At 48.9% G+C, this 26044-nt stretch overlaps 1 protein-coding gene across 2 annotated transcripts; it reads left to right on the plus strand.

The window, feature by feature from the left end:
• Positions 1-1601: 1601 nt before the first annotated feature.
• EPHB4 (EPH receptor B4) lies at positions 1602-26038 on the plus strand. Of its 2 annotated transcripts, XM_072399223.1 has the most exons (16): positions 1602-1803; positions 14832-14902; positions 15831-16515; positions 18306-18461; positions 18569-18898; positions 18977-19113; positions 19215-19377; positions 20184-20286; positions 20578-20642; positions 21037-21150; positions 21559-21806; positions 23409-23624; positions 23842-23991; positions 24081-24274; positions 24930-25088; positions 25628-26038. In XM_072399223.1, the coding sequence occupies exons 1-16, from the start codon at positions 1740-1742 to the stop codon at positions 25740-25742; spliced, it is 2970 nt and encodes a 989-aa protein (XP_072255324.1). In that variant the 5' UTR covers positions 1602-1739; the 3' UTR covers positions 25743-26038. The 2 variants fall into 2 exon arrangements, with proteins under 2 accessions (XP_072255324.1, XP_072255325.1); XM_072399224.1 differs by lacking the exon at positions 24930-25088.
• Positions 26039-26044: the final 6 nt, after the last annotated feature.

The raw sequence follows: 26044 nt of genomic DNA on the forward strand, positions 1-26044 counted from the left end.
ATGTTGTCACTATTAAGAACCCCACCCTTCATGTAGACAGGAAGTGGCTGCAAAGAGGTTGCAGGAGACACCACAAAGGATAACAAACCAGGATTTTATGTTGTAATAAATCAGATACCGAGAACACTTGTGGTAGGGGTGGACTTGCTGGGACTTGTAGTCCTCCAGGGCCCGCACTGGAGCTGTGAGAACTCTCAGAAGTCACACATTGCAATCCCGTCATGGCGGATTTACCAAACCGGATTAGTGGGGGCCGTTTAATGCCGCTCTGTGAGGAGGATTTGTTTGAAAAGCCCCCAAATAATAGGAAGAGGGAAAGGATTTCAATGGGGCTTCCCAAACCTCCCCCCCAGGGGGATTAAAGGGGGATCAGGGGGTACAGAGCGGAAATCAACTAAAGATGGAGCCACCAATCCAATCAGATCAATGGAAAGATGGCTGAGGCCCAAAGCACAGGGATTTCATGGTCCATTTATCAATAAACTATCATTTACCCCCCTTTTGTATTATTTTAATGGCTTTATATAGCACCCACCTATTCCGCAGCACTGTACAAAGTCTATAGTCATGTGACCTCCTGTCCTCACAATCTCATGACATTCACCCAGATATTCCCCATCTGTTCAATATTTGCTGCAGTGACATCAATTCCATACAATGTGATTGGATGAAAGTTAATTCCAGCTGGGGACAGATTTTGATATTACAGGGGGTGGGCAGGATTTTTTGTTCACTCTGGGGTCATTTGGGTAGAAGGAGAATATTGGGGTACAATATAATATTGGGTTCAGGATATAAATGGAGGTCTGTGTGCAAAATGTTATTTTATGTATCATGATGAGGTGCGGTGTGTGATATGTATTATATGTCATACAGGGTGCAGGGTATGGTGTGTAGGATTATATATGTTATATGATATGTGGGGTGCAATATATGAAATATGGCATGGAGGGTGTATGATATATGAGATTTATTATATGAAATATTGGGGGAAATATGGAAAATGTATGATATGTAGGGTGCAGTGAATGTATCACATACGTTATATGACATATAAGGTGCCATATATATATATAAAATATTGTGAATATATCCCATTGGTTTAGTATATGATATGCAGGGTGTGGTATATGATAAATAAAGTGCAGGATATAATATATATGGGGGATATATGATATCCCAATCCCATCTCATGATTCTCATTTAAAAGAGTGTATATGGTATAATGTTGTATTTGGTGTATATAGTATATATGTTATATTTGGTGTATATGGTATATATGATATATATGATGTATATGGTATAATGTTATATTGATGTATATAGTATATATATGATATATTTGGTGTATATAGTGTATATAGTATATATGATGTATATGGTATAATGTTGTATTTGGTGTATATAGTATATATGATATATATGATGGTATATATATAGTATAATGTCATATTAGATTTCTCATCTCACAATACCTCTGTGCAGTTTTGTTGGTAAGAGTTGAATGGGCGGCCCCACCCACTCTCTCTCTCCTCCAATCAGCGCGCAGTGGGAGGGCCCCGGAGTTTCTCCTTCTCCTCCGGAGTTTGGTGATCCAGTAAAGTTTCCTGCAGGATCCCCGGGGCCCCAGCTTGTCCGATCTCTGCCTTTTTATTTTCCTCCTGGAGTCCCTGGAGAGCCGGGGCCCCAGCTGACACCAGGGGCCCCTGTGTGTGGATTACCTAACTTTTCCCGGATCTATGGATGCCCGGATTCTGCTGCTGGCCCTCATGTGTTGGGGCCCCCCGGCCCGGGCCCTGGAAGGTACGGCTCATTCCTCCGCTTCTATTCTGCATCGTGGGCTATGGATGCTGCGGGGTTTCCATTATTTTGTCCGATCCCGTGTGTGGGGATTGTGTTACATTGTATCTGCAGAGCCCGAATACAATGATGGGAGGAAATCCCAAATCTGTGTGCGATGTGTGCTCATTGTTCCCGATCTGTGCACAGGGCTGTGTGATGTATTATAAATATTATATGTGACCGGTCTGTGTAATATAATATATGTGACCGGTCTGTGTAATATAATATATGTGACCGGTCTGTGTAATATAATATATGTGACCGGTCTGTGTGATATATTATATGTGACTGGTCGGTGTGATAAATATATATATATTATGGACTATGGGGTGTAAGCTGTGTGTATTATATATGATGTCTGTAGGGCCCCATATTATATCACATTCTATCATATTATGTATATTATATATGTGGGGGTGTGATATATTTGTATAGTGGGGTGCTGGTTATGTTGGTGTATAGATGGGTGAAATATAATGCTGTATGTCTCTGTGTATTATATATCAAGGTGTGTGTATTACATGGTGCGATATATCTGTGTATTATATATCTGGGTATTATATATCTGTGTATTATATATCTGTGTATGACATGGCGGGGTGCAATATATCTTTACTTATTACATGGCAGGGTTCTGTATATCTCTGTATTTGCCATGATTGGGTGCGATATATCTCTGTATTATATCCGTGTATATTACATGGTGTGGTATATTTGTGTACTATATATCTGTATTACATGGTGGGGTGCGGTACATCTTTAGTTATTACATGGTGTGTGCGATATCTCTGTGTATTATATGTTCTGGGGTCCCCATTGGATGTGAATATAGATCTGGAGGCCTCTGCTCACAGGTTGGATGTAAGATTTTGGGTGTTGGTAACTTATCACATATCTGTCCATGCCGTGACCCCCCCCCCCCATATCCTATTATTCTGTCTGCTTAGAGCACCCCAAATTCCCCCGCTCACCCCCTGATCTGTACCCCCCACCTCCCTCTCTTCTATCACCGGCCATGTTGCGCTCCTAACATACATACCTGCAGCACCCCCCAAATCCTCCCTCCCATTTCTGTCCTGGCCCTCACCCCCTATATGTGTCACTTTAATATTTGTCCCCCTATTCCATATGTTCACCCCCAGACCCTAAATATTCTTTGTGTCCCCCCAGATTCTAACAATCTTTTGGTTTCTTCGCCTCCCTCATCTCTTTTTACGGATACTTCTCTTCCCTTTATGTATATGATTATTATTATTAAACGGGATTTATATAGCGCCAACATATTACACAGCGCTGTACAATAAATAGGGGTTACAAATGACAGACACTGACACAGAACGGGGGGAGGACCCTGACCCGAAGAGCTTACCATCTAGGAATGATCCCCAAATATATTGTCCTTGGATGTCACCCCAGAATCCTCCGGCCTTTCCTGTTACCCCCAAATCCTTTATTTCTTTGTCGCCTCCAAAGTCTCCAACCCTTTCCACCATCCCCAAAGTACTTCATCAGTTTATGTCACCCATGAAACCCTTCCCCCCTATGTGTCACCCCCAAATCTTCCCCAACTCCTTCACCCCTTTATGTCACCCATGATCCAGCCCTTCATTCCTTTCTGTCCCCCCAAATTCCATCAGCTAATATATAATCATTCAGCCCAATCACCCGATGTCCTTCACCCCAAAGTCTTACCTCTGTCACCCCAACATCCCTCACCCCATTATATCTTTCCATCACCCCAACATCCTTCCCTTTATGTTCTTCAGTGTCGCCCCCAAAGTCTTTAATAACGACTCCTCCATCACTTTGGTGTGATTCCCTTTTTGTATAATCTCTATACGACCATATGAACCCCCCAAATTCTTCCCCCTATAATCTCCCCCTCAATTCCTTCATTATATATTCCTGTGTCACCCTGTATAGATATCATATTAATAAACAGGATTATTATAGCACCAACATACTATGCAGCGCTGTACATATTCTATCCATATCCCTCTCTAGCGCTGACACCCTAAATTTCATTTTTATACACGTTATCTATCCAGGACCCCGAATTTTGTATCCCACCCAGGGGCCCCTAAAGTCTCTTTTATTCAATTTTTTTGTCTTTCGATTTTAATAGATTTCCAACTTTCAGAATTGTTACATTTCTGCCTAAAAAAGCCCCATCACCCCCCCCTTCCAAATCTATGTGCCCACCTTTCTGCCCCATCCCCCCCAATCTATGTGCCACCTTTCTCCCCCGATCTATGTGCCCACCTTTCTCCCCCATCATTTGTCCCCCAGAACCTTCTTCTGCCCCCGGAATCCCTGCGTCTCCGGAGCCATCATTCTGACCCCTAACCTTTCATCCCGTCACCATATCTATTCCTCCAGCCCAAACACCGGATTCACCCCCTGCACCCCAAATATTCCCTTCCCCCACTTTTCTCTTCATCTCACCTTTATAATCGAAAACTTTTATTGTTCCCCAAATCTGTCCCCTGGTTATCCCATCCCCCCAGGTGGGGCCCCCCAATATTTCCTCTCCGGATTCTTCTGGGAATAAAAATTCTTTTTGTGTTATGAAACTTTTTTTGTTTTTTATAAAACTTTATTTTTTTTTGGCTCCCATTTTCCTTTTGTTCTTTCTTTGGCTTATAAATCTTTTATTTGTCCCGTAAATCTCCGGGTCCCGGTCAGCATTTTCCAGCGCTGAGCGGACGTTTTCGGGTGAAGTGTCAGCTCTGTGGCCCAGCCTTCCTTTGTATGGGGCTATTAATATCTCTGGGTGTAAAACCCCCTCGGCCAGCGGCGGCCTTTCAGGATTGTTTAGAAACAATGGCGGTCTATGGGCCCTCCCCCATCCTGCCTCCCCCTCCCTTCCTCCCCTCCCCCCCTTTTCCTCCCCCCCTGGCTTTCATCTCTCTCTCCTTTCACTTTCTCCTCCCCCTTCCCAAAATTCTCTCCAGCTTCTCCTATGGATCTCCACCTTCCTGGCTCTGTGCTCCAGGGGCCCCTAAACTTTCCTATATATCCTTCAGGGGCCCCTAACTTCTTCTGTCTATTGTCTGAGGGTCCCTAACCTCTTACCTATCCTCCAAGGGCCACTAAAATCTCCTCATCCAGGGGCCATTAAAGTCCCCTATTTTTAGTATCCAGGGGCCCCTAAAGTCTCCTATTTATCCTTGGGCCCCGATCGCTCCTGTATTTTCTTCAGGGGCCCTGATCTCTCCTGTTTATCCTTCAGGGGCCCCTAACTTCTCCTGTCCATTGTCTAGGAGCTCCTCACCTCTCATCTATCCAGCAGGGGCCCCTAAACTCTGCTGTTATCTTGCAGGGACCCCAACCTTCTCATATTTATCCTTCAGGGACCCCTAATCTTTAATTTCTATCCTCCATGATGCCCCAAACTTTTCTATTTATCCTATAGGGGCCACTAATCTCTCCTGTTTATCCTCCAGGGGCCCTTACCCAATCTCTCCCACCTTTTAGTATTCATGGGCCCCTAATAAGTCCGCTTTGTCTTTTACATGACCCCAACCTCTTATATCCATTGTCTAAGAATCCCCAATCTCTATTGGCTATCCTTCAGGGACCCCACAGTTTCTCAGCTAACATTTAAGGTCCCCTAATTACCTTTGTCCTCCTGGGGCCCCAGTCTTCTAGTTTGTCTGCTGGGTTCCCTAAACTGTTACCTATCCTCCCAGGGCCCATAACCTGCCTTATGTATCCTCCCGGGGCCCCTTACCAGCCTTATGTATGCTCCCGGGGCCCCTAACCTCTCTATCCAGGTAGCTAATTACACGCTGACACCTGACGCTGCCTCCCCCGCAGGGCGGTCCCCTCCCCCGAGCCGTCTGCTGGTGTTTTTGTTTTTTTATTATTAAAAGCCAAAATTCCCTTTTTGTCCCCAACATTCGGATTGCATTTCCCCGCTGTGACACCGGATGGCGCTACCAGGAAAAGTTGATCATTTTATGAATTGTTATTTCACACAGGACATTGGGGATTCACTCCCTGGACTGGTGATGGGTTCTTCATGTTACTATTCACCATTGGTGAATTTAGTGCCTGGTGAAAATGTTGTGGGTTCACACTGTCTGGGGTAATAACGTATAAAACGAATTTCCAGCTTGAACACCCGCACGTTTCTCATGAGGGTGTGAATGGGCCCTTCAGGCGGAGTGTTTAGGGGCCCGTGGGTTGGCACAGTGAATGTTGTCACCGTGGATTAGATCTGAGGGGTTGGCGATGTTTCATTAAGGGATCTTTACATCAGCATGGGGTCCAAATTCTTCTCCTCCCTCTCAATTTGCCCCCCAGGGTGCAGTAAGCCCCCCTCCCCCCTAATAGCCCTCTCCATTCAGAGGGGATTAATGAGAGATCAGAGGACCCCCCCATCCCGGGATTCATCCCAGACTCCTCCATGACACCTGCCGACCCGGATCTCCAGCGCAGCAAACCTGTGAGCTACACCGGCGGCCCCGGACCATAATGCCCTTTTCTGATTGGTGGGCCCAGGGAGGTGTCCCTGCTGTGCAGCAATTCCCCCCCCCATACCCTGCCTGCCCCCTTTTGGCCCAATACAACCCTAATCTAAGGTCATGGCAGCATCTTCCTGTCCTTGGGATAATGTTGTCACCACGACAGGAAGTGAGAGAACGTCTAACCCTCCCATCTGTGAATAAGTTTGAGCTGAAGATTCACTTTTGGATCTGCAGTTTCCCTTTCCCTTACAGGTCCCACTCTGTAACTAGTTCTCTGTCTCTCTCCTCCAATCCGCACGCTTCTCACACTGGCTCCTCCCCCCACTTTTATTCCCTGATACAATGTAACATTCTGCTGATAACCTGATAACTTTAAAAAAAAATCAAAAACTTTATTGTACAGTAAACAAACTGGACGAAATAGTGCAGAAAGTGGGAGGGGACTGAGGTAAAGTTGTTGCTGATTGGCTGCGGTGCTGAAATAACTTTATTGTCAGTATTTGATTGATAAACTCTTTCAATCTGCATGATCCTCTAATCCCCTGGGGCCCCAATCATAGCACACGGGCCCCTGAGACTCCCCACACATGGCGGCTGACGTGTGGCGTCCTTGTACACATGGAACTCGTTATTGATAACATTGCAGATTTCAGCACCTCCATGTCCTCTGATCTCCCTGCAGGCTGGGGTGACAACCAACCCGAGGACAGCGCCCCCTATATGTCCCAGGACATTAGGAGAACACAGGGGGTCCCTCAAGACTGACCCCCATTATGAGGGGCCCCCACCATCCCTGTGCTGGGTCCCTGGGTCTGTACCCCCGCTGTGCCCATTATGAGGGGCTCCCCCTATTTTGGGGTTTGACGGACCTTCGGGTATCTCTGATCAGACCGCCGTCACATGACCTCTGCGGGGACACCGGGCGTCTCTTGTTTTCACAATCTCCGTTTGACCTCTTTCCATTGAGCGGGGTCACACAGGGCGGGGGGAGGGGGCAGATTAGCATGTTAATGGCGGAGGCGGCTGATAATGGGCGAAGGAAACGATTAATCAGTGTTTGGCTCCAGGAGAGATAATATTCTGCGTTGTCACCGCACAGAGATTGTCCAATCACAGACAAGGAGAAGGGGCATTAATGGTGACCCTGTGTGATGCCTGAACACAGATGGCGCCTTCCTTCTGGAGAGGAGATCTCTGGAGGTGACACACGCATGACAGGTCCTCTTTGGGTGGCAGATGTTATTACATTGTATCAATTTATTATGGAAGAATATAATTGTGGGGTATTTCAGTTTTTAGGTGGATTGGAGATTTCTTCCGGGCCCCACCCCTCCCCCAAGGGCCATTGTGAAGGTGTCACAGCTGGACCCTATCATTGTCATTGTAAAGCTCTTGTTGGGGGGAAGGGGGGAAAATTTGTCATTGCTGACACTGAAATATCAGTTATAGATAGAGCTGACCCCCCTCCCCTCCCCCGCTCATCCCCAGATTGTGAGATTCCCAGGGAAATCCTTCTCACCCCTCCCTCGTTGTCACCTTCCCATCTGTACCTGCCACTGTTTACCTTCACACCTCCATGTCATGTGATCACCGCCCCGCCTCTCTGTACAATTAGGCAATGCACTTTCCATAGGATAGACAGGTTCACTTTAGAGTTCCACTTTAATGCTGCCCAGAGTTTCCATTATTTTGTCACAGCTGGGGGAGAGGGTGCGTCTGCCAGTTTCTGGAATAACTGTGAGTGGTGGTGGCGGCCTGGGACAAGGTTTGGGAATGCTGAGGATTATGGGAATTGCGTCCCCGGCTGTAATCGGCCCTCCGGGTGACACCGGCCGTCTGGTGGTAGTTTACGTAGCGCACTTCTCCTTTAAGCTGCCTCCTTCCTGGCGAGCGCCGGCTCAGCAACGCCTCGGGGCCGGGGGAAGATGGCCGAACAATGGGCCCATTCTCTGCGGGAGAGCGCCACTTCCTGTCCGCTTTGTCTGCGTTTTATACAAAGTCACATTCTCTGCCCCAATGTCCTCACCGGGATCAACTGCGGGAAGTCAACAATGGTGGCTCCCTCCTCCCCCATTCCTGTGCCAGGGCCCGGGGCCACCAGGTACCAGAAATGACGTCCTCACACCAGCCGGGTAATAGGTGCGCACCTACTGCTCAGTGACTTCATGGGATAGTGGAGGATCAATCACTGCCGCTAAATACACAGGATCCGGGAAGATTCACCACCAGAGAATGATGGGTGAATGTCATATTCACCACTATATAAATCCCCCTGGAATTATTAAATGATAAAACAAAACAAAACCTAAAACAATCCCAGGGATTCCCATGAGATAATCACATTCTGGAAAAAATTCTCATCTATGGGACTGGAAAAGAATGAATGATTCACCCATTGACCCCAAATATAAATCCTGCTTGTGGCTTAGTGGGGCCTGTTTACAAAGCAGTGAATCTGACATTAGAATCACTGCCATTTGAAACAAATAGAGCTGGAAGATTCTCCACTATGGGTGAATGTCATATTCACTGCTCCAAATACAGACCCTATGGAGTCCCAAGCAGGATTGGCACTTGTTTAATAACATCGAAATTTCACAAAGGATTCACTCAAACAAAGGATTCACTCAAACATTCACTCAAACATGGTGGAGAATTTGCCTAGTATGTGTATTTCCATGGCAGTAATTGATTTTCCTCCATTGGTGAATTTCACATTCACTGCCTTATAAACAGACCTCTGTAATACTGATATTATAATTCAATTCTTGAAATGACTAAAATTATCTGTGGAATTCCAATTAAATTACAGAAATATTATCTCTGAGATCAGTAGTAAATGGAGCCAACAGGGGGCCCCTATCAAATACTGACTTGAGGCCCCTATAAGGGCCCTGCTAGGGAGGGTTTAGGGCCCATGTGTGATGACACACACTGCACCTCCCTACGTCCCCCGGATTAAATCTGACAAATATGGGAAAGATAATAAAGGAAATAAAAATGAATATTTCCTTGGGGGTGTCACCAAATGATGGTGGGAGGAGCCCTCTGCAGGGTTCTGATTTGTGATTTGTAGGAGAAATCAATCAATCAGAAGTCAGAACTCCTCATACGATGATACCGATAATGAGTAACAAAAATCATTTCAAATGAATCATCGGGGTCCATAGAACTCATTTCATTCTCCTAATTCTCCTGGATATAATTTGGCTCCTCCCCTCAGTGACTCCACCCTCTGATAGTCCAACCCCCACTGAGCAGACTTGTAACACTTTCGCATCTTTTTATTAATATTTATCTTTAGTATCTCCGCCCCCCCCCAGTACAAATCCTCCCCTATATAATATATCCCTGAACATATTAACATTCGGCAGCTGGATGGGGTTTCCATTTTTCTGGCCACTCATTGTGTGTTGGAAGGCTCTGTGTGAATTTGCAGTTTGGCTCCATAGTCAGCCATATTGGGCTGTGGAAGGTTCTTGCGGGATCATTCTGTGTCCTGTAGGTCTTTTCGGCAGGGCATGCTGGGACATTGTAGTGCCCCCTGGCACCCCAAACACACAGCCGGTCATGCACCCTGCAGGTTCAGAGTTCTCTCCGTGACCCCGGCCTCACACAGAGAATTTTTGAAGAATTCCAAAACTTTGCTGTCCCAGTTCCCAGGGCCGCTGTGAGGTAGCAGACAGGTGAGCTGAGAGGGCCCCGGGGCAGCAGACAGGTGAGAGGAAGTCAAAGAAATGTTGTCACCAGGTGAGAGTCACCGCAGGCCACAGAAGACGGATGTAGGATGGAGGGACTAGGCTGTCATCAGGTATCGTGTGGGGGGGGGGGGGTTTGAGGGGCCCCGGAGGACAGATCACAGTACAGGAGGGGCCACACAATACAAAGGACGTGTCTGTCCACATGAAATCATCTTTACATATCATTTACAGAAAGTTTCGGTATAAATTCCAGACATTACAAGCACCAACTCCAGCCAATGACTGCGCCTGGGCTGAGATGATGTCATCAGTCTGCTGCAGGCAGGAGGAAGCCTTTCCTCAGTCTCCCTCCTAAGTCACATGATGTGAGGCTGCAGCCGGGGCTGTTAGATGATTGTATCATCTCTGAGCCGCTTCTCAGACCAGGGAGTGGATGGTGGCCCCTAGTCATGTGACGGCATGTATAGACATAATCAGATGACAGGTCCTCTTCAGGCCAATCCCTTTTAATCCCCTCAGACACACAGTGGTCCCTGCCCCACCCCCAGGGGGTATAATTATCTCCTATTGGTTGCTTCTTTTCCTAATCCCTATTATTAATCGGGATTATTGGCCGGTTTGGTGAGCGCTCTGTCCGTGGTTGTTACTCCAATATTTATGGGGTCACCATGGGGGTCACCTGACTGGGCACTGTGCCATCTACAATCCTCCAATGTGCTCATGGAACTCCGCATGGGGGGGTTCACAATCTGAGCAGCCAATAGAAAGGGGTCTGTAGTGGGTGGGGGTGTGGCCAAGATGTGACCAGGGACATTGATCAGGAATGGTCAGGGATCAATATGAGCGATCCCCACTCTGCTGTAAAACTGCCCCCATGGTGGTGGTTGGATGGGGTATAAGTAAAATCTAAAGTTTTTCTCCCCTCCTAATAATGAATGACCCCCATACCCGGGGTGGTAGGGTTTGTTGTGACCACAGCCCCCCCCCCCCATCCTGGCACCCCCCCTGGTAACAGACGTCTCTGGCTTGCAGAGAAAGTTGCGTGTCTGGCTGTGGTACAGTCACGGCTCTGCAGCATGTTCCCCACCCCGGGGGCACCGATGCCTGCCAAGCCTGTAATTACCCTCCCTCCTCCCCCTCACTCTTCCCCGGGCACCTACAGACAGACACACCTATCCTGTGTCATCTCCTGAGTCTGCAGCGGAGGATCGGGTGTCTATAGGTGACCCCCGTATACAATATCACATCTGGAAGCCATCGCACACAATTCTCCAGTGTACACCACCACGGTCATGGGTGCCCCCATGGAGCAGCCAGAACAGATCATTCCCGGCTGCCAGAGCATTGTGGGGCTTTCACATCATTAGAGATTGCATAGGGGTTATAGCTTCCAATCAGACTGGTCCTGTCTGGTAGATACGCATGGCATGACCACCTGCTGAGCAGAGGCTGTGCGGGTCACACGTGGTGTGTACATCCCCCATGAGGATACCCAGAGATCAGCTCGCCCCATATTGTACACCGCACTCAACACTCGCCCCCTTCTGCAATGTAGAACATGTGATCGGCCTGCAGCCCCTCTGTACAGATTGGGGCGATCAGATCGGATGTCTCTGCCCCGTGAGGGTGTCATGTGTATGCTGTGTATGTAGAGGGCGTTGTGCTCAGAACACACAGGCAGTGCACTCTGCAGCTGGACTGAACGCCTACACAGGGGAGCAATGAGATGGATGTGAGCTGGTTGGTGCTTGTCCAGACATTGATCACATGGATGACACATTGATCTGTCTGTGTACACAGAATGTGACTCCACGTTCCGTCATCGGGGATTATTGATGCGTGCTGCAGAGATCACAGAATTCAGGGTCCAATCAAGTCAGAGTAATAATAACATGATGAAGCCCCATCCTGGGATTGGTTCCCCCACATATGGATGAGAATTAGCGCTTCCCCTGCAGAGCTTAGGGTCTGTCAGTCACATGATCAGGTGATGTCACATGACACAGAGAATGCAGGGGATGCCGAGTCTGCTTTCCAAGGTGTGCCCAGAGGTCAGATATGGGACCACTAATATGGGGGGGTTATTATACAAATTTACAGTTGTCACCAGAACAGAGGGAAGAGTTTTACCGAGGATGCCGGTGACAAAGTCTTTGAAGCTGACAGCAGATTAATAGATAAGGATGATGATGATTGTGATAATGGGGATGATGATGATGATGAAATGGTGTCACCCTCACCAGAGTGCAGACAATTATCCGGCATACAGATGAATTGCTCAGCGGGTTTGGCGTGTTGGGCCCCGTCCGGCTTATGACGAGACAACATTAATGTTTTGCTGTGTCTCAGCGTGTTGGTGCCGTGATATATTGTGAGTCGGTAATCCATTCTTCTGACTTGTGAGATCTATAAAACATTCTGATAAATCTGAAATACTCACCTTCAATCTAGATATGTCCCAGTGCTTCTTTATTCTGCCACTAGATGTCCTCAGTCTGATGACCAGTATCATCCGGCCCATCTCCTCTGGGCCCAGGTTATGCTGGATCCGCCTCCAGCTTGTGATTGGACAGTGATAGGAGAAGCAGAACAGTGATGGACTTTATCTCTCTACTCTTCCCTACTCTCAGGATGAACTCCTTGTATTGCTTCTTCCTCCCACACCTCAGCCCTGCTGTACAGAGAATGCAGGGAGCCAATACCAGGCCACGTTTAGGTATTTTCACCAATGAAATGTATAATTCTGTAATGTGCGAGTAACCGACTACTAGAGGTGGCATTGCACCATGTGACCGGCCAATGGCGTGGTCTGGCATGAGCCATAGACAGGTTCTCTTTAGGCCCCGGTTTAGTTCATGCAGTGGCCCCTTTTTTTCCTCACCCCATCCCATTGGAAAGTCTCCCGGTGACCCACATTTGCGCTCAGGGAGCTCTGCCCACTCCAGTTTGTGCGGCACAGGGAACCTCATGCAGACACGCCCGATCTAACCGGCCCGTCCGCCCTGAAACTGGAGATGGTTCATTCACTCCTCGGCCTATTCAGAACGTGTGAAAGTGTTGCCTCCTTGGAAGACGCCTGTAACGCGAGCCGTGGGACGCCGCGCGCAGAGAAATCTCAGCCTCCGCTAACCCTTACTGTGCCAGTGCCAAGCTATGCCAACACGTTGGTGGCCCCTGGCCCCGCTCCCATCCGATAGGGCTGCCACGTGAAAATCACTTTCTCTCCCACATCTGCTGCGTTTTTATATTGCGGAGAGATAACGGCCAGTGCGTCACCTGTGCCCCCCCTCCTCCTTGTGCCCTTGTCTATGCCCCGACACGCTGGCGTTAGAGAGTCAATATTGACTCTTCCCAGAACGTCTGATCTTTCCTGTCCTTATCACCTTATATACACACATCTGCCACGCCGGCTCTGCCAAACAGCCACTTACTGCAGGACAACCATGCCAACATCACCATAGCACGGGTAAACTAAATCTCTGCCAGCTGTTCTATCGGCTTTGAAAGCACAGCGGTGAATGTGAACTGCGAATTTTCACCTCTGTACCGCACGCGAATCCGAAGGGCGACATTGCCCGCATGGATAAAATATCTGGTGTTGATGTTTTAATGTACAATATGGGGAACAAGCATGTTGGCATTGCAGAGCGCCTATATATGATGCCAACATTAGCGCCTCCAATATTTATAATGCCCCTTGGGCAAGCTGTTACCCTGTGTTTGCCATCCTTGGCATACACTGGGCTCCATCTTTCAGATGCCAAACCACAGTGCAATGTGTGTTGCCATACAGCCGTGGCACTTGTACCCTCCACTACAGACCCTCATCCGGGGCAAGCCTCGTTGTGTGTGCCACATAACCGTATCCATGCCAAGCTCACCATATTACCAGCACAGGCGTCGTACGTCTTTGTGTTGTACTACCTGTGCCAACCGTGCCACAGTTCACATGCATTCTCCTATACATGTCCAGGGTCTGCGCTGGCATCTCCCGTATCAGGGCTTCTGTGACAAGCACACCACCATTACCAGCCAACCATTCACTTTTATAATGCCATGCTCACTGTACTCCGCTCTCCCCTGCAGGCTGCACTGGCACACGGTGACCCTTCCCAGCCCAGGTTATTCTGCGCCTGTTTGGTTTGTTGCCGTTTGAATTTGTGTCAGGTGCAGATTTAGTGTCAGGATCTCTTTGGCCCATAAAGGTGCCTAAAGATCTCCTCCAGGGCGTGTCTCAGAGTGTAGAGGCCTCCTGATTGGCTGGTGAGAAAGGGGCCACAATCACTGACGTACAATGCCACTTCCAGGTCACTGATATTTATGATGCCCCTTAGAATTTGGCAGTTGCAGCCTAAATGTTACCTTGCACAGGGTCAGGGCCCATATTGGGGAGGCTCTACCAACTTCCTGTTGCAGTGACACAACAGGATGTGAGCGGAGATCCCACAATAGAGAGTTCTGTGCCACCTGTACCTGGCAGCTGCTCCATTGTCACATCTTGCTGCGGGCGACACCAACCGTCACAGACTGTGCACCAAACACAATACACCTATTATTCACACCGTCCAGGTACAAAAGCACCCTTCATTCACCCGAGCCTTCCATATATGGCCATCAGATTCCGCTTCCGTGGATAGTACCCGGTAATGGTTATGAGCTGCTACCTATTGGCTGAAAGCTGAAATCAGGCTTGCAGGGGGAGTGACTGCTCGGGACAATGCTTGGCAGGAGGGATTGTGCGTTATGTTTATTACACAACGGGTTGATGTATCGGGGGGATTTCTCTGACTGACGCTCAGCCTTTGTGTCTTCACAGTGACGCTAATGAACACCAAGCTGGAGACCTCCGACCTGCGCTGGACAACTTTCCCCAAAATAGATGGGCAGGTAATAGAGATCATCTGACCTTCCTCTCCGCACCCCTCTTCCTTCCTCTCCACACCCCTCTTCCTTCCTCTCTGCACCCCTCTTCCTTCCTCTCTGCACCCCTCTTCCTTCCTCTCGGCACCCTTCTTCCTTCCTCTCCGCACCCCTCTTCCTTCCTCTCCGCACCCCTCTTCCTTCCTCTCTGCACCCCTCTTCCTTCCTCTCGGCACCCTTCTTCCTTCCTCTCGGCACCCCTCTTCCTTCCTCTCCGCACCCCTCTTCCTTCCTCTCCGCACCCCTCTTCCTTCCTCTCCGCACCCCTCTTACTTGTCTCTCTGTCCTCTTTGCCACCTCCCTCCTACCTTTCCTTCTCTTCCCTTCATTTCTTCCTTTCTGCCCCATTCCTTCCCCTCATCTTCCCTTCCCTCTGCCCCTCTATTTCTTACCTTCTCTTCCTCCCTCTTCGCCACTTCCTTCCTATTTCTTCTCCTCCTTTCCCTTCCTACTCTACCTTCCTTCCTTCCTGCCTACTATTTCCCCTCCATTTCTTTCTGTTTTTCCCATCCCTTCCCTTTATTCCTCTCTGCCCTATACTTACCCTTCCTTCCTGCCTCTTCCCTTCTTTTTGCCTCCCCATTTTTCCCTTTTTTTCCTCTTCTTTCCTTCCTGCTCTTCTGTCCTCTCCGTCCTTTCCCTTTCTTCCATCTCTTCCCTTTATTCCTCGCTTCAGTTGCCTTCCTACCTCTCTGCACCTCCATACTTTTTTTTTCCCTCCTGCCCCCTCCCTCCTACCTGCCCCCTCCTTCCCTTCCTCTTGCCCCCTCCACCCATTCCCTCCCTCCTGCCTCCTACATCCCGTCCCTTCCTCCTGCCCCCTACATCCCGTCCCTTCCTCCTGCCCCCTCCATCCCGTCCCTTCTGATCATTATCCATCTTTTTTCCCCTCCAGTGGGATGAGACGTCGGGCCTGGACGAGGAGCAGACGCCGGTCCGGACCTATGAGATCTGTAACGCTCACCTCCCCGGTCAGAACAACTGGTTGCGCACCAACTATATCCGGCGAGGCCCCGCCCACCACGCCTATGTGGAGATAACGTTCACTATGATCGAGTGCGCTTCCATCTCCCGGGCCGGCCGCACCTGTAAAGAGACCTTCAACCTTTACTACTACCAGGCCAACAGTGACTTGGCCAATGAGCACTTTCCCCCGTGGATGGAGAACCCCTGGGTGAAGGTGGACACATTGGCGGCTGACACCCTGGTCAGGCTGAGCGGACGCGGCAGTGGGGGTTCTATGCGCTCCAATGTCAAGACTCTGCGCCTGGGCCCATTGAAGTCTGCCGGTTTCTATTTGGCCTTCCAGGACCAGGGGGCGTGCATGGCGGTGCTGGCCGTCCGGGTATTTTACCGCCTGTGCCCCGCTGTCGTGGCTTCACTGGCCACCTTCCCGGAGACGGTGGCGGAGGGGTTGGTGGTGTCGGCGGAGGGCAGTTGTGTGGAGGGAGCGGAGGGATCGCTGGGTAGGAGGCCCACCATGTACTGCCGAGAGGACGGAGAATGGGCGAAACCAGCAGCTGGAGAGTGCGTCTGTACCGCCGGGAGGGAGGAGAAAGATGGCCGCACCAAGTGCACAGGTAGGTCAAACCTTGCTATCGAGGTCCATTAGTGCTATTTACTAATACAACATTCACCAATAATTCACCCATCAGAACAGAAATATGGCAGCTGGCATTAAGATGAGGTCATGTGATCACTCAGAGCCAATGTTGTTGAAGCTGGCAGTAAAATGAGGTCATGTGATCACTTAGTTCTTGTAGTGAAAGTTGGCTTTACGATGTCATGTGATCACTGAGAGCCAATGTAGTTGTAGCTGGTGGTTTAGATGTGGTCATGTGATCACGAAGAACCATAAATACATGTCATGTGATCACAAGGAACAGTAATAAGATGTCACGTGATCACTCTGAGCCAATGTAGTTAAGCTGAAAGATGAGGTCATGGGATTAAGAAGAACCATAATAAGATGTCAAGTGATGACTCAGAAGTAGTAGTTGAAGCTAGCAGTAAAATGAGGTCATGTGATCTAAAAGCCTATGTAGTGAAAGCTAGTAGTGAGGTCATGTGACCACCAATGTAATAAAGCTTAGTGTGATCAGGTCATGTGATCACTCACAACCAATGTCCTGATGCCGACAGTGAGATGTCATGTGATCAGAGCTGGCAGTGTAAAGGTGCCGTAGCTTTTGGATGCGGCAGTTTGGTGATTGGTCACCCTTACAGCGCCGGAGTCCTGTGTCCCCTTCCCACCTTGGCACCTAAGCTTTAATGATATATTAAATTATCAATCCTATCGGGGAACCATGTGGGGGAAATTAGAGTGTAAGCTCCTCCGGTTAGTGCGAATAGAATGGACTGTGGGGGGGGGGGGGGGGCAGGGTATTGTATCAGAAGCAAAGGGGTTTCTTTGGCAGTCAGGGGCCCTTCAGGTGGGGGAGGGGAGAGGCGGTTGGCCCCCTGTCAGCTCTCTGAGGTGTCACATACAAAAGCGAGCTGGAATGTCAGGTATGTGCGGGGAGGGGAGCTGAGGGACCCCGGGGCCAGGAAGTCAGAACAGCAACATGAAAAGGAAAAATTATACCAGAGACTCAGAATTAACCCCTCCGCTCCCTCACCCTGCCTCTTATTACCCATCTGCAACCGTACCCTGCCCCTTATTACCCCTCCGCTCCCTCACCCTGCCAATTATTACCTCTCTGCAACCTTACCCTGACACTTATTACCCCTCCGCTTCCTCACCCTGCCAATTATTACCCCTCTGCAACCTTACCCTGACATTTATTACCCCTCCGCTTCCTCACCCTGCCAATTCCGCTTCCTCACCCTGCCAATTATTACCCCTCTCCAACCTTACCCTGACACTTATTACCCCTCCGCTTCCTCACCCTGCCAATTATTACCCCTCTGCTCCCTCACCCTGCCCTTTATTACCCCCCCTTACCCTGCCTCTTATTACCCTACCCCTTATTGCCCCTCCCCTCCCTCACCCTACCCCTTATTGCCCCCCCCTGCTCCCTCACCCTGCCCCTTTATTACCCCTCTGCTGCCAGGCTCATGCAGTTTGCCGCTTGTTTATTCTCAACTGCAGTTCCTACATAGCAGACGGTGGGTATTTAACCCTTTTATTGCCAGTCTGGCACCTAATGCTTGTTAACCCCTAACTGCCACTCTTGAATTGCCACAATGACCTTGCTGCCCAACCATAGCAGCCTGCCCTCTGTTACCCCCCATGCTTGTAGCATCTACAGCTCCTGACGCCCCCCAGATGCCACCACTTGCCACCTCACTGCACTGTCTGCTGCCAGTCTAATTTTAAATCGTGACCCCAAGAGCTTGCACTCTAATCTGATCCTTTTCTTCTCCGCAGTTTGCCCTCCAGGAACCTTTAAACCCAACACCGGTGAGGCACTATGCCAACCCTGCCCGGCGAACAGTCAGTCCACCACCTCCGGTGCCACCGTGTGCAACTGCAAGCTGGGGTATTTCCGTGCCCCCAGTGACCCCGTCACTGCCTCCTGCACCAGTAAGTAGCTCTGGGTACTGACCTATAAATGAATTGTTTCTGATCGGGAATAAATATCGCTTCTTCTATCAGAATATCCTTTGTAATGCCTCCATTTCTGCCCCCAGAACCGCCCTCGGCTCCTCGGAGTATTGTGCCGCATGTGAACGGTTCTATGGTTGATCTGGAGTGGAGCGAACCCCTCGATGCCGGCGGACGCTCAGATTTGTATTACGAGGTCCAATGCTCAGAATGCGCTAGCGGTGTCGGCTGCGTCCCTTGCACCGGCCTGTCCTTCTCCCCCCGCCCACAAAAGCTGACGGAACGCAGGATCCGAGCCTCCATGCTCCGCCCCCGAGTAACCTACACCTTCCGGGTTCTGGCATTGAACGGCGTGTCTGACCGCAGCGGAACATCTGCCTCCGGAGAGGAGCTGAACGTCACCACCGACCGCGACCGTGAGTCACATGACACTCTGTGTACATTCAAAACGCACTGCCACGGCTAGATTTAACCCACCTCCTCCTTTGTTTCAGTGCCCCTCCTGGTGAACGGGATCCAGCAGGCAGCAGTGTCACAGTCCAGTCTGACTCTACGGTGGACTCCTCCGCTCCCGCCGCTGGCACCAAATACAGGGAACATTCTGGATTACGAAGTCAAGTACTACGAGAAGGTAAATTATTATTGTGTTCCCTTAATTTCTCAAGAGGACCTGTCATTTCCCAAGAGGACCTGTCTATGGTGACCCTATTAATCCCCTTCTATCTCCTTTAGGATAATGAAAAGCCTCTTATCATGTTTCTGAAGACCAATCGTAGCGAGGCGATCCTGGACGGACTTGTCAGAGGGACAACGTATGTGGTTCAGGTCCGGGCCAGGACAGAAGCTGGGTACGGGGCATTTAGTGGAGATGCTCTATTCCGGACACTTTTACAAGGTGAGTGTGGGGAAGCTGGGCATTGTCACTACGTTCTTGCCGGCTCCATAAAGACATGGGGTCACCAGTTTGGTGGGGAGGAACTCGAGTGTCCTGCACAGAGCCCGGACCTCACCCTACTGAACACCTTTGGTGAAAGGAAAATGGAATGGGGAGCCAGGTCTTCTTATCCAACATTACTACCTGACCTCACCATTGGGGGCAAATCCCCACCATCACTACCTGACCTCACCATTGGGGGCAAATCCCCACCATCAGTACTTGACCTCACCAATGGGGGGCAAATCCCCACCATCAATACCTGACCTCACTAATGGGGGCAAATCCTCACCATCAGTACCTGATCAATACCTGACCTCACTAATGGGGGCAAATCCTCACCATCAGTACCTGACCTCACTAATGGGGGCAAATCCTCACCATCAGTACCTGACCTCACCAATGGGGGTAAATCCCCACCATCAATACCTGACCTCACCAATGGGGGTAAATCCCTACTATCAGTACCTGACTTCTACAAATGTGGGCATTTACCCCCAAGATCTTGTGGAAAGCCTTCCTAGAAGAGTGGGGTATGGTTTGGCTACAAAGAGGGAACAATAGAAATTGGGAACGGGATGTCCAGCAATGGTGGTGTTGATGGTCAGGGGCTCCCAGACGTGGTGTAGCTTTGTGTTATTATTTTATTTGTTGTATTTCTGTTTTGTTTTGCATCATTCTGATTTTGCTACTTGCATACCTATCTACCTGTCTAGCCTGATCTTTGTCTGCTCTACATCTCAATATATCTCATTTTCTTGTTCTAGACCCCGTAAAGGCTCAGCCTCAGGTGGAGCTGATTGCCGGGACAGCCGGCGTGGGGGCAATCTTGGTGATCGTGGTGATCGTTATCGCGGTAGTATGTGTGAGGTAAGTGAGTAATGCAACATTGGCTTTAATTTTGTTGCCACTTGACCTCAGATGGTTCTAAGCAGTAAACCATGTTGGGGGCCAGTGTTACAAGGGTCAACACAGCCATAAAAGCAGACAGGTGGTGAGGGGGGAAAAGGGGGAGTAGTTGTAAAAATAAAGTTTGTTCAGTCTGACCAATTTGGAGAGCTGACCCAGGGGTGAAACCATTTTACGGGCTATGTGGAACGCTCCTGAAGATACAACAAATGTTTTCACTGTCGTTAATTTTAACCTTTTGTCTGTGTACAGGAAACACGGGAGTCACAAGGAGCCGGAGTATTGCGACAAGCCGGGCCAGTACCTCATCGGGCACAGTAAGTTAGAACAAACTCTTAGTTTAGGGAAACAGCTGGTCGTCCACCTACAGATCCTTCAGAAATCATGAAATCCATTTGGTTGCTTGAAGGTCTACCAGCCTGAGATGCTTCAACCACACCAGTTACCTTGTGGTCCAAGCCCCCTTTACCCATTATTGGCAGGGGATTGGTTGGACCACATCTTCATACCGTGAACTGCAGTCCCATAATTGGCTGTTTTCATGGGTGGACACTGAGTTTGTGTGGTTCTTAGCTCTGTCTTCATCTGGTTGGTTGGAAGAGACTTTAGTAAAGCCAAGATTTTCAGTAGTAGTAAATATTTGACCCGCCAGGGTTTGTGTTACCTTTCTGGTGCTTTGGTATGGCTGATATATGGTCGGTTCTCTTCCAGGTACTAAGTTATACATCGATCCCTTCACTTACGAAGACCCCAACGAGGCTGTGAGGGAATTCGCTAAGGAGATTGATGTCTCGTACGTGAAGATTGAGGAAGTCATCGGAGCTGGTGAGGACCAAAGATGGGGATGATGGTGGAGGTTCTTCATTGAGTGTTTGAGGATGGGAGGTGGGAGATGAAATTGGGCAATTAGAGCTCAAAGTGAAAGTGTACATGACCATGACCAAAGAGATGGTTGTAATGGAGAATGTGTAGGAGATGGGTGAATGTGGAAGGGAGCAGAGATCTGTGTCATTTTTATAGGAGATCTGTTCCAGGAGAGAAGAAAAGATTGAGGATGTAGAGAAATGGTATATTGTATATAATGGAGTTCCTTCATGTTACCCCTGCCCCCACCTACACCTAAATATCTATAGATCACATGGTCCGTATTCTTGGGCGTTTATTTGTTATCCGTGGTCTCATTTATTACATTTCATTCTTTTCATACTCTTAATAACCTTTCTTTTCCCGCAGGAGAGTTTGGTGAAGTGTGCCGTGGTCGTCTGAAAGTTCCGGGGAAAAAGGAGAACTACGTGGCCATTAAAACACTTAAAGGCGGTTATACGGAACGCCAACGGAGGGAATTTCTGAGCGAGGCCAGCATCATGGGGCAGTTTCACCATCCTAACATCATTCACTTGGAGGGAGTTATTACCAACAATTGCCCTGTCATGATTATTACGGAATACATGGAAAATGGCGCCTTGGATTCTTTCCTTAGGGTGAGTATAATCTAAAGCGTGTTTTTGAAATTGGTGAATTGGAAGGCTGTGTGGGGTTTAAAATGTTCTAGAGAGAAATATGAACTCCTATTGTACAACTAGAATGATATTGGGTGAAACTGAATAATGAATAGATAGAGAACTGCTACATGCGGGAATGGTGTGATGGTGGAAGGGGGGATGTTGGAAATGGTAATGGATAATTGTGTGATGGTGGAAGGGGAGATGGAGTAAGGGGTAATGGGGTGATGGAGGAAGGGGTAATGGATAATGGTGGATGGGGAGATGGAGGAAGGGGTAATGGATAATGGTGTGATGGTGGAAGGGGAGATGTTGGAAATGGTAATGGATACTTGGGTGATGGTGGAAGGGGTAATGGGTAATGGTGTGATGGTGGAAGGGGAGATGGAGTAAGGGGTGATGGAGGAAGGGGTTGTGGATAATGGTGGATGGGGAGATGGAGGAAGGGGTGATGGATAATGGTGTGATGGTGGGAGGGGAGATGTTGGAAATGGTAATGGATACTTGGGTGAAGGTGGAAGGGGAGATGGAGGAAGGGGTGATGGGGTGATGGAGGAAGGGGTAATGGATAATGGTATGATGGTGGGAGGGGAGATGGAGGAAGGGGTAATGGATAATGGTATGATGGTGGGAGGGGAGATGGGTAATGGATAATGGTATGATGGTGGGAGGGGAGATGGAGGAAGGGGTAATGGATAATGGTGTGATGGTGGAAGGGGAGATGGAGGAAGGGGTTGTGGATAATGGTGGAAGGGGAGATGGAGGAAGGGGTATTGGATAATGGGGTGATGGTGGAAGGGTAAGGGAAGTGGTGGTTAATGTTGGAAATGGTATGGATAATGGGGTGATGGACCCATTAAAGCGTGTAAAGATACAGGAAGAGTGAATTGAATGATGATTAAAGGGTTGATTGAAAATAGAGTGATTGTGGAAAGTGTGAGGGTCGATTGTGTGATGGAGGAAGATGTAATTCACAACCATTTGATAATGAAGGAAATGGTGGTGGACAATAGTGTGATGAAGGGGTGATGGTGGAATGGATGATAAACAATGGTGTTATATGGGAGGTGTGATAGGCAAATGTTTAGTGATGCTGGATGTTATGTGAGGTGTTGGTGGGAAGGTATGATAGACAATGGTGTGATGGAAGAACAGGTTTCAGCCATTGGAGTGTTGGACATGGCTGGAGAGGGTGATGGAGGAAGCTGTAATGATGAAGGATGGTTTGATGTTGGTAGGTATCACACCTACAATGGGGGAAGGATTTATGCAGAATAGGGTGACAGTGGAAGGTGTGATGATGAAAGGGATGATGATGAAAGGTGTGATGATGATGTTGGAAGGTATCACACCTACAATGGGGGAAGGGTTTATGCAGAATATGGTGACCATGAAAAGTGTCATCAATAATTGCAGCATGGTAGGAACTTTGTATAGAGCACATTTTATATCTATCGCTGTTACTTGACTTCCTGCTGATTGAAGAACTGCGTCAGGTTGGATGTCCTTACAAATCTTTGCTTCCACATTCCCCATATATTGTATACATTTGTAATTTTTTGTTCATCTTGGCTCTGACAGGCAAATGATGGACAATTCACTCCGATCCAATTGGTTGGGATGTTGCGTGGCATTGCCTCCGGCATGCGTTATCTGGCGGAGATGAATTACGTCCACCGGGACCTGGCGGCTCGGAACATTCTGGTGAACAGCAATCTGGTGTGCAAAGTTTCTGATTTTGGCTTGTCCAGGTTCCTGCAGGAAGGATCCACTGACCCAACATATACGTCCTGTCTGGTAAGTACTGCCATGGGGCATATAAAACTATTGAATGGGGGCAGAGATGTTTCCGGTGCCATGGGGCAATTGTATATTAATAGGACAACCAGCGTTATATATGTGCTGCCCACCATCATGCCGGTTATAAATGGGTTCCCACCATCCCTGTATTGGGTTCCCAGGCAGAAGGGATGAAGGGTGGTTCATTGAACAATCTGCATGTATCTCTTCTCAGGGAGGGAAGATTCCGATCCGCTGGACAGCACCAGAAGCCATCGCTTTCCGCAAGTTTACCTCCGCCAGTGACGTCTGGGGCTACGGCATCGTCATGTGGGAGGTTATGTCCTTCGGCGAGCGGCCATACTGGGACATGTCCAACCAAGACGTAAGTTCTCTTTTACTGCTAGCGTTCTCCTTGTCGGCTCACCGCACCCCAGCTACACACTGATCACTTACCTGTCTCTCTTTCCTCAGGTGATCAATGCCATAGAGCAGGACTACCGGCTCCCAGCACCTCCCGACTGCCCCTCTGCACTGCATCAGCTTATGTTGGACTGCTGGCAACGAGACCGGGCGGCCCGTCCACGCTTCTCAGAAATCGTCAGCGCGCTCGACAAGCTCATCCGGAACCCAGCAAGCCTGAAAATCACTGCAAGGGAACAGCCGGGGTGAGTAGATGCTCTGTCTGGGGGAGGGGTAAGTCAGGCTGATTTAGGCAAAAATTATGAGCTTTCTCTAAAGACTTCCCTTTCCACACAATGATAAATGAATTATATCAGACTTTTCTTGGCACTCTTGGAGTGCAGCCGTGAGGGGGTTATGCGCAGAGAAGGAAGTGGGACTGATTGCGGGAGCAATGCCCCTCAGGTCGAGGTCGGGGTTCAGAGGTCACAATGCAGCGGGGTGAGGGAGCTGTCATTGTACGGGGCGTAGCGGGAAGAAAAATGGGGTTATTGTGCACTCCTAATTAACAGGATCCAGATCTGAGCATGAAGCGGTAGGAAGGAGACGCGGGCAGGAAGTCGGCGGTGTCAGGCACTCAAAGGTTAAATCTGGGGATCAAAATATGAAAACATCTCATCAAAAACTTTGATGGTGTATATAAGCCCAAAAAGCAGGAAGGAGGTCAGGCAGCAGCATGTAGTTTGCAGGGCAATAGCAGGAAAACCTCCATGGAAGCTTTATCATTGAATTGTCAGGTAGACCAGGGTAATCCTTCAATGCGCTTACAGATGTCGTCATTGGAATTTGGGATGGGAGGGGGATTTGGTTCTGATTCCTCTTCTGACCTCCGTGGATCTTCTCTCCACCCCACCCCGGCAGGTCATCGCAGCAGCCCCTCCTGGACCAGCGCACTCCTCACTACTCCTCCTTCTCTACGGTTGGCGAATGGCTGCAGGCCATCAAGATGGGCCGATACGAAGAGGGATTCCGCAACGCCGGATTCACAACCTTCAGCCGAGTGCGGCAGATCACCACAGAGTACGTCAGCTGAACAGGGATTTTGTCTGTAGTTCAGAAGATATCAATATTTTGAGCCTGATTGATGACAGAGGAGTTCATTACTCCCTTGTCACTTCCACCCACAAACCTGTCCAAGTCCACAGTCAACAGAAACTGCTCGTTGGGATTGTGGTCTTCTAGGGGCCCATACGTTACCCTTCTATAACGTGAACTTGTAGATGGTAATTCCCACAGGCACTCAGCTTTGTTGTTTCAGCTCCAGGGCATTCTGACCCAGAGAGCATTGAGGAGCCTATGATGAGTTCATGGGCTGTAAAATTATTATTTTCTGGCAAATTAGGAGACAGAGGGTCAGCCGTCAATATATTGATAACGTGACTATACTTTAGTTTAGATTGTAGAAGTGTATTCACAGTTTTGCAGCCTGGACATAGGGGGCAGTGGAGTTAACTTAATATCGAAGGTAGGCTGTGGTTGAGTAGGGACTGGTTCAGAGAGCATTGGGTTGGTTGGCCATACATGAAACATATTAATTATACGTCTTATTTACCTTCCAGGGACCTTCTGCGGATGGGCATCACCCTGGCTGGGCATCAGAAAAAAATCCTATCCAGTTTACAGCAGATCATTCCACCGGAGAAGCTTCCGCCAGTTTCTGCACCGTGTTACTAAATGGTTTCAAAAGACTGTTGGACTGAAACCCAATGCCACCAGGAACTGTTGGACAGTTACCCAGGATCTTCAAATGCCAGTTGGTCAGTTACCCAGTGACTATTAAGGACAGTTGGACTGTTTATAGTGACTCTAAGAGCAAATGAACTGCAACACAGAGCCTTCAATGGCCAGTTTTCAAAGGACTGTTGGACTTTTCTCAGGTGCCTGCAGTTGCACAGCTACCCAGAGCCTCCAAAGGATGGTTGGACATCTACCCAATGCCTCCAATGGATGGTTGGACATCTACCCAATGCCTCCAA

Source organism: Pyxicephalus adspersus, chromosome 2 (assembly GCF_032062135.1).
Source record: "Pyxicephalus adspersus chromosome 2, UCB_Pads_2.0, whole genome shotgun sequence".
NCBI classification, from domain to species: domain Eukaryota; kingdom Metazoa; phylum Chordata; class Amphibia; order Anura; family Pyxicephalidae; genus Pyxicephalus; species Pyxicephalus adspersus.

What these genes read in the sequence shown, in the direction of transcription:
- EPHB4 (XM_072399223.1), top strand. Translation starts at nt 1,740, where the DNA reads ATGGATGCCCGGATTCTGCTGCTGGCCCTCATGTGTTGGGGCCCCCCG. An exon ending in CGTCACTGCCTCCTGCACCA is followed by an intron (nt 18,462 to 18,568) that starts GTAAGTAGCTCT and finishes TTCTGCCCCCAG; the next exon opens with AACCGCCCTCGGCTCCTCGG. An exon ending in CCAGTACCTCATCGGGCACA is followed by an intron (nt 20,643 to 21,036) that starts GTAAGTTAGAAC and finishes GTTCTCTTCCAG; the next exon opens with GTACTAAGTTATACATCGAT.